The sequence below is a fragment of the Podarcis erhardii genome (genome assembly GCF_964252035.2).
Source record: "Podarcis erhardii genome assembly, chromosome: 10".
NCBI classification, from domain to species: Eukaryota; Metazoa; Chordata; class Lepidosauria; order Squamata; family Lacertidae; genus Podarcis; species Podarcis erhardii.
The window spans coordinates 50,419,770-50,431,279 of record NC_138500.1 but is presented as its reverse complement, the minus strand read 5'-3'; the positions used below and the strand labels follow the sequence as shown (position 1 = coordinate 50,431,279).

The window sequence follows — 11,510 nt, the reverse complement described above, 5'->3', positions numbered from 1 at the left end:
AGGTTTCATGGTTTTCAGCAGAATGTTACATTATTTTCCACAAAACATTTAAGATCTTTAGTATTATTATTTTGAAGTTAACTGCTAATCTGACATTTTCCAACCATATTTCAACACCCTTTACCTTTACCTATATCTGATGATCACTCCTGCATCCCAGTCAAAGAATCCATTGTTGTGAAGTTCTAGCTACATTCAGAAGAACAGAACTCTAACAGCTGCTTCACTTTGTACCAGAAACTGTACAATCCTGTGCATGTCTGCACAAAAGCAAGTGTACACTGGGGAGTGTATAAAGGATTTTAGAGGACTGGCATAAAGCTACAATTCTATCCACACCTCCTTGGAATAAGTTCAAGCAAATCCAGTGATACTTACCTCGAGTAAGCATGCATAGGATTCTGCTGGTTTCCTCCACAGAGTTTGATTTGTCTATCAAACACAGCTGCTATCAAACCTCCACTGCAAAAGCCCCATTAAAACCAGCTGAAGTAACGGCTGCAGAGGTAAGACCTGGCAGAATGCACTATGTCAAATAAAACTTGCCAAATGGAAAAATTTACTTACAACAATGTTAGCAAAAGAAGAGAAGCAATGAAAGAATGCATTCTGTAGCCCGCAACAATGACAGATACTCAACAGTATAAGGTAAGAGAAATATTTATTTAAATTTTGCACAAGAACGAGCTTATACTGAACAAATTTAATCAAGAACTAAGTGCAGTCGAACGAGGAAATATAGATGACTTCTCCCATCAGACAATATTAAGTAGTCATGCCTGTGCATTATTATTATTTTTTTACAATAACTTGAATCAGTTTCTCAGAGCTGTACATATGTTGTTTCAACATTCAGTGTTTCCAAAAGATATCTTCCTTTTAAAAAAGATTTCTGGCAAATTCTGTAGTGAGCAATAAAAAATGATGATGATGTAGATTCAAATATCATTAGGCTACAAAATAAATAAATCTGTGGCCATGGATGAGGTGTATTTTCAAAACTCCAGAAAGCTTTTTACATTCTTGAGGATTCTGACACCTTTATACGCACAACATGTCAATTTTCCTCTAGTCCAGTATCTTACATAATGATGTCAAACACAGACTGGACCAGAAGTTGAACCTCACACCCAAACACAGGTTTATACATCTGAAGTCATTACTAGCCTTACACATTTCACCCAGAATGAGGAAAGCGACAGCTCATTCAATTCATAGCATTTCTGCACTTTAATTGGGGGAGAAAACTGGCCTTGCTCCAGTTTTGGCTTTATACAATTTTTGGTCTGTAAGTCTTTTGCGAAGGAAAAAATTCTGTACAGAAACTGCCTGCCTGTGATACATGGTCATTAGCTTCACAGTTCCTGAAGGCAATGTGGATCCACCGAACAACAAACATGCCCATTCTAGAGAAGACAAAGAAAAACAAGAGAAAGTGATTTACATTCATGCAAACAACTTTGTTTAAACAGAGTATAAGCATTTACACATGACTGCTTGGACATGTGATGAAATACCAGCATTTGCTATCTAGTAATTCTGCATTAAATTCTTTCTGATGTTCCGGTGAAAATTAACTTAGTGGCTTTTTTACTTCTGAATGTCAACATAAAGAGAGCAATTTGACTTCCCATCAGGCAATCATCCAGTGTATTTGCATGGCAGAGGCAGATTCCACTGCTGAGCCATGCTGTCAACAACCACACATTTGCACAGTGCAGAGCGAGGCAAATGCTGCTTTCATGAATGCTCAGCAGTTCCAAGGAGGAAACTGCCACACGAGCCAGCACTCTCCACTAATGTCAAGAAAGGACTGCATAAAAAAATAACACTCAATTTTTTTTGTAGCTTACAGTAGCCTTCCTTCCTTTTCACCTGTTTTACTAGCCAGAAGCAGTGTTTTTTTAGGAGATACTCAAGGGTTGAACTTTCGTTGTTGTTAAAAAGTGTGGCACTTTCTGTAACAACTTCATGGTGAGTACCGGCACCTATTTTTCTAGAGGAGGAAAACAGCACTGGCCAGAAGTAACTTATCCAGAAGCTTTTTACAGGCCTAACTTAAAGCAGTGTTTCCATTAAATTGAATTGTTAGGTGAATGAAACTGGAGAAATAACTTTTGCAAGTTTCCACAATTCATTTTAACTATAAAGTACTGATGCACACGAGATGGATAACCATGTCCAGAAGCTAATTAAATAGAGGTATTAAGATTGTAAATTAGCTGAAATCCGTTTGCTTTGGTTTAAATTGGACTGTATGTTCTAGCAAGCAGCACTAAATAAGCTTTCCCCCATGTAGCTTGGTTTAAATGGCTTGTGGATGGGGCCTGATTTCTCCTGATTATAAAGCCTAGGTCCACAATGCCTCCACCTTGCTGCACCTAAGCAGATATGGGACAAGGCAGCATCTGGATGGCCCATCTATTGTATGCAACCTTGAGTTTCATGATGGAAGAAAGGCAGAACATTAAGGCACTAAATAGATAAATTTGTAAACATGGATTTGTGAAGCCTTTGGACCCCAAAACTCAAACTTAACTTACATTTCTTCATCCAGTTACAGATAGGTAGCCGTGTTCGTCTGCCATAGTCAAAACAAAATTTAAAAAATTTCTTCCAGTAGCACCTTAAAGACCAACTAAGTTAGTTCTTGGTATGAGCTTTCGTGTGCATGCACACTTCTTCAGATACACTGAAACAGAAGTCACCAGACCCTTCTATATAGTGAGAAGGTGGGGAGGGGTATTACTCAGAAGGGTGGTGGGATTGGGTGATTGGCAGATAGCTGTGATGAGCCTGATGACGACTCTTAACGACTGCAATAGGTCTTACAGGAAAAAGCAAGGGGTGAGAAGGTGAAAAATGGCTTTGTCATGTATAATGAGATAAGAATCCAATGTCTTTGTTCAGACCAGGTCTCTCCATGGTTTTAAGCTTGGTAATAAGTTGCAATTCAGCAGCTTCTCTTTCCAGTCTATTTCTGAAATTCCTTTTGTAATAGAACAGCTACTTTGAGATCTTGTATAGAATGTCCTGGGAGATTGAAGTGTTCTCCTACTGGTTTCTCTGTCTTGTGATTCCTGATGTCAGATTTATGTCCCTTTATTCTTTGGCGTAAGGTTTGGCCTGTTTGTCCAATATAGAGAGCTGAAGGACACTGTTGGCATTTGATGGCATACACAATGTTAGACGATGAGCAATTAAATAGTCCTGAGATGGTATGTGTGATATTGTTGGGGCCAGTAATGGTGTTGTCCGGGTGTATGTGGCAGCAAAGTTGGCATCTGGGTTTATTGCAGGCTCTGGTCCCAGTGTCCGTGTTAAGTCTGGTTGTAGTATTATTGTGGGTTAGGAGTTGTTTAAGAGTGGGTGGCTGTCTGTAGGCAATGAAAGGTCTTCCTCCCAGAGCTTGAGAAAGAGAACTGTCATTGTCCAGGAGAGGTTGTAGATCTCTGATGATGCGTTGTACTGTTTTAACTTGGGAGCTGTATGTGATGACTAGAGGTGTTCTATTATTTTCTTTTTGGGGTCTGTCTTGCAGCAAGTTCTCTCTGGGTATCAGTCTGGCTCTGTTGATCTGTGTATCTGAAGAAGTGTGCATGCACACGAAAGCTCATACCAAGAACTAACTTAGTTGGTCTTTAAGGTGCTACTTGAAGGAATTTTTTTATTTTGTTTCTTCATCCAACACACATTTCCCATGAACAGAGGGAAAGACGTGATTGAATAAACTTAAACTATTCAAGAAAGGGAGGATAAAATTGTTTCTCCTTCCCTTTCCCAGTCTGGTTCTCTTACAGTACAGAAGGTTTAAAGTAGGTGATCGTTCAGGAAAACAATACCAAAACAAAAGCAAACACATTTTGATAAAGTCACACACTTGAAAGGACTAAATGCAATTACATGTCAATTCTGACTATATTTACTTGCTTTCAGTAGAAGTTTTGTGGGAACTACATGTTTATCTTCATATTGGGATGCAAGTGAAGAGAGAAACAAATTGTCTCTCTGTAATATTTTGACACATTTAGCTGTGTACAGTGGTGGACCTACATTTTTGTGGCCCTGAAGCTTGAACAGTTATGGGGGCCTTTTTGCAACCAGCAACAAGGTCTGGCTAACCACTGTTACTCAATGGGGTTGTTCCGCGACAATTCACCACACCTTTACATCATCTGTGCTACTGACTCTCAGACTTTGGGGTTGTTGAAATATATACAACAAAGAAGTAATCAATTTGAGTCTTGTGACTCAAACTGGGTCTACTAAACCCAAAAGTTTTAAGCAGTGTGGACTTAAGTCACTTCTGGAGCCTCTCCAGGATTAGGGACCCTGAAGTTTAAGCTTCACCATTTTTGCAGCAGATCTACCCATCCCTGTATAGTGACATTTTCAAGTTATGAATTTCTCTGCTTTCTTATCATTGGCTGCTGGTGGTGAATGTGTGGAAAGACAGACTCCATGATGCCAGAACACTGAGGTGTGCTTAGACATTACAGGAAGAAAGATGTTGACATGAGGTTGCCAGTTCTGGTGGCAGTCCCATGTTAAGAACATCACATAGTTACTGCCTTTATAAAAAAGTTTAGCCTACGGTACCTGGTATACCCAGGTGGTCTCCCATACAAGTACTAACCAGGCCTGACCCTGCTTAGCTTCCGAAATCAGACGAGATCGGGTGCGTTCAGGGTACAAGTTTGCTTAGAATTGCATTTGGGCAATTTATTATTTTATTTTCTTGACTTGCTGTATGACGGGGTCCTAGAAAACCATGACAGCAATCCTGCTGCTCACTTTTTCCACTTGGAGTTTTAAAATGGTTTTGTGCTTAAAGCTGCTTCAGCCGATGCTGGGCTTTTCTGGATTCTTAAATGATTTTATGTAAACCTATTTTGTTGTAGCTTGGCTACAGAGGCTTATCCTGTAGCTCTGACCTTCTGTGAGATGCACTCTATTAATGTACAGAGCATTAATGTTTCATTTTTTACTGTATACACAGTATACCGTACTATTAGTCTAATTTGAATGACCTTTTTGGATTGTTTAAAAATTCAGGTGCCAAAATGCTTATACCATATGTTAGGCAAGAAATAAAGCACAGATTCTGTTTCAAGGATAAAGTGGTATATTATGATTTCCAGTGCATCAACATAAAAAAAAAAACCAGCTGCTCTTTCATTTCACATATTCTTCCCCAGCCATTCCCCTGTGTATGTGGTTACAAGGAAAAATAAAATCTGGATGTATGCTGATAAATCCATAGGGCAAACAAAAAAACAATTAGTCCACCCCTAAATTTGGGAACAGATATGGGATGGGTGGTCCCTGGGTCACAACATGGGGGCCACAGATGAGCACCCCCCCCCCAACGGTGGATCAGGGAGTTGTGCACTGTCCTAAAATTACAGCTGAGTTTTCTTTTCATCCACTAAGCTGCAATCCTATAGACAGTTACTTGGAAATTAGCTCCATTGAAGCCAGTAGGAGTTACTTCAAAATAAGTGTGTAAAGAATTACACTGTTAGGTTGTGATCCTGTAACCCATTACTTGGAGCCAACCGCACTGAATGCACGTGAGCTACTTTCAAGTAAAGCTGCGCAGGCATGGATCATATGGATGACATAATAAGACTGTGGATGTTGGGAAGAGGAGGTGGTAAATGTCCAATTTAGCTATTTCTGCTCAGTTTATTGGTATGTTAAGAACATAGGAAGACCCTGCTGGATGAGGCAATGACCCATCTACTCTATCATGCTGCTTTCATAGTGGACAACCAGATGCCTATGGGAAACCTGCAAGCAGGACTTGACTGCAACCTTTTCCTCATTTGTGATTCCCAGCAAATGGTATTCCAAGGCATCCTCCCTCCAACCGTGAAGGCACAACATAGCCATGAGGGCTAGTAGCCTTATCATTCATAATCTTCTTTTTTAAGCTATCCAAGGTGGTAAACACCACAACCTCCTATGGGAGCATCTTCCATATTTGAACTACATGTTGTGCAATTTTGTCTACCCTACATCTTCACATCTTCAGCTTCATTGGAAGTCCCAGAGTTTTAGTGTTATGAGAGATGGAGAAAAAACTTTTCTCTATCCACTTTGTCTGCACCATGAAGAACCTTATTCACCTTTTCTCTAAACTGAAGAGCCCTAAAGGTGGGGTGGGGTGTAGCAGGTAGAGTCCTTGTTTGGGTTCAGTGAGAAAAGTAGGAAATGCACTTTACATCACTTGTATAAATGAGAACAGTTTATTCCAGTCCCTTTTTCTTAACTATTTTTAGAGGCTGCAAGAGTCATGTCAGCATATCACTGTGCGCCCTTCTTCTTCAGATAAGTGTTTCTTGTTGACCCTGAGGAATACTAAAGACCCAAATTATCATGTGGATTCTGTTCCCTTCGCTTTATAAAAACAAGGAAGCAATGGCTGTATTTCCATTATTGCCACGACAGAACATGAAAAACTGTTTGATCACCGCAAAGCTTCAAGATTGTCTTGGGTAATTTTCTTCTCTTGACATAAAATACTTTTGGGGGGAGGGGAGGTGTAGAAGGTTATAGCCTATATGAGAAATTGTTTGATAGCTTAAATATCTTCAAAATGCCCCCCAAAAAACTGATAACAGCAAGATCAGCAATCACAGCTGAGCCAATATATTTCCATAAAAAGTATACCATATGTAGATGTATAGAGGGCTAGATAGCTTCAAGGTCAGACAGTGCGTGGACTTTGAGAATTTTGCCTTGCTGGTACATATAAACCATTATCCAGATTCTTGAATGCTCCTGTCCCCCTGGCAGAAAAGAATGATGTCAACAACACTGAATGATTTATGTTGCAAGTGTGGAAAGAGACATCCCAGTGACTAGATGAGATGCATCAATATTTATAAACCGTAAGGCCAACTAGAAAAGACCCTTGTACAGCTCGATTTAGCTCTTCAGTACCTTGCACTGGCAGAGGGTGCATTCTGTGCCGTGCTTGATCCAAGAGGACCCGGTGAAGCGAACCACATTAGTTTCATCCAGACAAGTCTTGGTGATATCGTTCCTAATGGTATCTGCTTGACAGGGGTCAGTGACGCAGTGAGGGCAACATTCATTCTCAGGGAGGGTGCTGAATTCACACTCCATATCTGGACAAGGCAAGGGCCAACAGTCCACTTCACCCTGCTGTTGTTTTACAAAAAAAATGGACAAAGGAGCATTAATTCTACATTGTTATATCATCATCATCCATATTATGTTAATACACTATTATACCATCATAAAAAGGGACAGGGAAGCTTGTTCAGGCTGAGGGCCATGTTGAGTGCTGCTGGGGGTGCATTTTCCCACTAACCTGCCAGAAGCCCCATTGAACACAGTGGGACTTCTAACAAAAAATGGCAGAGGTTTGTGATGTGGATTTGTTTGCCATTACTAAAGGCAAGCAATGGAAACTGAATGATAAAGGATCTAGCTCTGAGAAAACTGGGCATGCTAAAGTCACATTGATTTCAACAGAGTTAAACAGTGAATTGTTCATGTAGTTCCACGGATCTCAAAAGGTGTCAAGCATGTTTTGAATTGCACCCTGTGCTGGGGGAAAACTTCTTTCCGTGATAAGGACTCACTTTCAATAAATATTTGCAGTGTACTCCTTGGGTTTCAATTATTTCAAGCTGCTCTTTCAACCATTTTTTTACAGTCAAATATGAACAATAGATTTTCATGTTGTGATTAGATGTATCTTCAAGTTACAAAAAAAGGAGATCCCAACTAAACATCATGGGGGAAAACTTTCTGACAGTAAGAGCTGTTTGACAGTGGAATGGTCTCCCTTGAAAGGTTATGGTCTCTTCCTTCCTTGAAGTTTCTTAAGCAGAGGCTGGGTGGCCATCTGCTATGGATGCTTTGGCTGATATTCCTGCATTGCAGGGGGTTGGTCTAGATGACCCTTGGTGTCCCTTCCAACTCTAGAATTCCATGATTCTATCTACAGTCTGAAATTTTCAGTCTCTGATCAATTGAGCAATAGAAAAATTTAATTTCCTTTTTTGAAAACTGATTGAAACAAACATGCACAATAAAAGAACAATTAAGGCAGATGTAGCTCCCGGCCTCTAGAGTGAGCACACAACCCTAGAGTCTGTCAAGACTGGCCCGTATGGGCAGGGGTACCTTTACCTTTACCTAACTCATAATGATTGCAAATGGTTTTGATTTAATTGTCTATTGTAGGAGGAGGACTTACCAAACAGCGGCATTGTTGACAATTTTGAACCCAGGTGTCTCCACTGTTGTATAAGATCTCACCGCTTTGATGTAGACACTGGCTGCTGAGCCTTGGGTCACATTCAGGGCAGCAGAATAAGTCAACTGTGGGGTTCTCACAATCACATACCATTCGCCGACACATTACGTATCCACTCTACCGTTGCAAGACAGAGCAGCATGCAGTAAAAATTAGAATCAGCTTGCATAACTATGGTGAGGGAAATGAATAACTAACAGTTTGCGAAGATACAGGACTAGTTTAAGAATGGGAGATTCAGGGAAGTCAAAAGGAGGAAATGGTTCTTCACACAGTGCATAGTTAAACTATGGAAAGCATTTCCACGAGATTTGGTTTAAAACAGGATTAGACTAATTCACTGAAGGTAAGGCTAAGTTCTACCTCCACTGCCCCAGAGCAACAGTCACAAGTGAGGAGTGTGCTGTTGCATGCAATTAGAGAGGCCTTTTGTGTAAGTCTGCAGGGCTCTTCTTCAATTCTCAAAGCTAATTTAAAATGAAAGAAAGGATTAAAAAATTGTAATATTGTGCACAATTGACAATATAATGGTTCAAATAAGGATGGGCTATGTTCTTTGAATATAGTGGGTTGGATCCAGCTGTGACCTTGCTCTAGCAGAAAGAGTTACTACTGGTGCAAATTGTGGCACGTGAGTTTTGCCGACAGCTCCTCCCACCTTGCCATCTGTTGGAAACAGGAAATTTGGGCGAAATTGATTATTTTTCTGCCTCAGTAAATTGGCAGTGGTGACTTAAGCATACCACCTTCATCCCTTGGAGGGGAGGAGTGAACAAACTATTCTATCTTCAGTTTCCTCCTTTGCTTTTTCACCTTCTCCCACCCCTCAAAGAACCCCCTGCTAATGCTGATCAGACTTACCTGGCAGGAGCAGACAGAGCACCTATCGTTCTCCAAAACCCAAATCTGCCCATTGTGTTTAATTTTGCCTTCGTGGACACAGTCACCTGTGCAGTTCTTCCCATGGGGACACCGGCAGTCATAGCCACCATCCAAGTTAAAGCAAATGGTGTCATTGGCACAACTGTGCCTTCCTGTCGCACATTCATCAATGTCTGCAAAGAAACAGCCATGAACTGATTTTAAACTAAAGACACTAACAAAAACTATATAGTTGATAGAAATTATCCTCGGCCATTAAGCCTCAGCTCCATAGTAATATGCATTCAAGTCTAAATTCTTCGTATTACAATTAACACACCATTAATTACGTGAGTGGAAGTTCAAGTGAAATGACTTTGCAGAGCCTTACTTACTGTATATTAAGCAAGGAAATTCTTTTATGAACTTCCAGATGTTAGCTTTAAGTACTGGGGCAGTATTCTTATTCAATCTATTGTACCCTTGGATTCCAACCTGCTGAGGTTCATGGGTGCCTTGAAGTTGACTGGGCCAGGCCAAAGGGCTACTTGATTGCTAGCCCAATATGTGGGGCTGTTGGACCCATACGAGAAGAACTGTTGAGAGTTCTTGGAGGCAGCCCCAACCTACATTGCAGAATTGAGGACCCATGTGGCACTGGAAAAAGCAGAACTGCCAAATACTCAGATAAGCCTTAAGTTTGCATGTGGCTTGTAGACCCAGACTGAGCTCTCTCTGCCTTGCTGGTGCAATCTACAGCTGGCATACCTTCACTGCATCACAACATTCACCAGGGATGGAGAACCTTGGCCCTTGGCTACATTTCCAATCAGCCCCAGGCTGCATGGCCAATAGTCAGCGACCATCTGAAGGGTCAAAGGTTCCCCAATCCTGATATACACCTTGCTCAAGCTGGGTGAGTAAGGCATGTGAGAAGAGAATGGGTGCTGCTGTGCCTGTCAGCTAGCCTCATTTTCATCATGCAACAACCCGATATGGATGCCAGCTTTGCCAGCATTGGCTCCAGGGTGGCTTGCAACTTGGAACCATCCTCAGATGCACTTCAGGTACACTGGTTCTGCTTTTATGGGCTATGGACTATTTAAGCAAGAACAAGATGGACTTCAAGGACATTGTTAGATGTGATCAGCACAAGTTCTTCCTTGTTATATTTTAAGATTACTTCATCTAACTTTTCCATCAACTCCTGCCTTGTTGAGTCTCAACTTTAGGGACAAGCTAGTGTCTGTTCTTAGTGGAAGCCTGAGGACATCTCAGACTCTCTACTACAGCATCAGGTCTTTTAATTACAGCTGTAAAAAGTGGCATTTTCAGGGTGGCAGAGCAATAAAGAGAGAACTTTGCTGATTAAACTGTATATCAAGTTTATTTAAGTAGATTTTGTTTTAGTTTTTTTTAAAAAAAACAAGCAAGCCAAGATCTCACAACTAAACATATTAAGCCAAAACATACAAAACAGATTTTAAAGATGATATAACAAATATGGACTATGGGTAATAAATATGCTGAATCCTTTAGAGCTAAAATCAGACCCTTGTGAGGAAGCAGCTGAGTATACTTGCCCCAGGCCTCAGAAGGCTAAGCTGGCTGGGGGCCTCCACCAGAGGCCTGCCAGATTAATGCTGTCATGCCAAGAATACCCCGTGCCTCCCAGCCAACTGGGGACCTAATGGGTGGAATGGCCATGTGCAAAATGTATGCACTTACAAGGCTTTGATAGTAAAATCCAGACCTGTGTCACCAGTTCAAATGAGGCAGTGGCACATCTCATAGACAAGACTCACACACCAGGCCTCATATAAGCTCTGCACAGGCCTGGCTAAACTAGTAGCAGGATATCCATGTATTTACAAATTAATGTGCTTATATATTCTCTCACACATGCTGTCATTTGCTCTCTAGAGATGGTCCGACTTCGAGTTCACAAAGTTACAGAAAGTGAGTTGTGTCCAATTAAGTTTTATTCAAAGTAAACCCATTGAAATCAACTGTCCTAAGTTACTCATATTCATTAATGTCAGTGGGTCTACTCTGAGTAAGGCTAACACTGCCTACATCCTGAAATCAGCAAGATCTTGGGATCTCCCTGGTTGCATTCATTGCTTGCAATTTTGTCTAAAAGAGAAGATTGGTAAGCAACCTTAAAATTTCCTTAAACTAGCATTCAGGAAAGCCTTTGGGTTGCAGGCATGGAGCATGTGCTACATTTCCTAAATATTATCTTTTAATATGTATTAGTATTATTTTAAATTTTAATTGTTTAACTTTAATATTTTGCAAGCTGCTGCGTAATATTTGGTTTTTGTTTTTGTTGTGCAGGCAGACTGGGTTG

The 11,510-nt window shown here is 40.7% G+C and overlaps 1 protein-coding gene across 2 annotated transcripts in view; it reads right to left on the bottom strand.

The window, feature by feature from the left end:
* Positions 1-644: 644 nt before the first annotated feature.
* Positions 645-11,510, bottom strand: part of NELL2 (neural EGFL like 2) — a 115,896-nt gene continuing 105,030 nt past the window's right edge. For both annotated transcript variants that reach the window (XM_081877902.1, XM_081877901.1), the window contains 4 exons: positions 9,158-9,351; positions 8,237-8,413; positions 6,949-7,173; positions 645-1,406 (listed from right to left, as the gene is read on the bottom strand). In XM_081877902.1, coding sequence (XP_081734028.1) covers positions 1,356-1,406; positions 6,949-7,173; positions 8,237-8,413; positions 9,158-9,351 — 647 coding nt within the window. In that variant the 3' untranslated portion in view covers positions 645-1,355. The remainder of the gene's footprint in view (positions 1,407-6,948; positions 7,174-8,236; positions 8,414-9,157; positions 9,352-11,510) is intronic.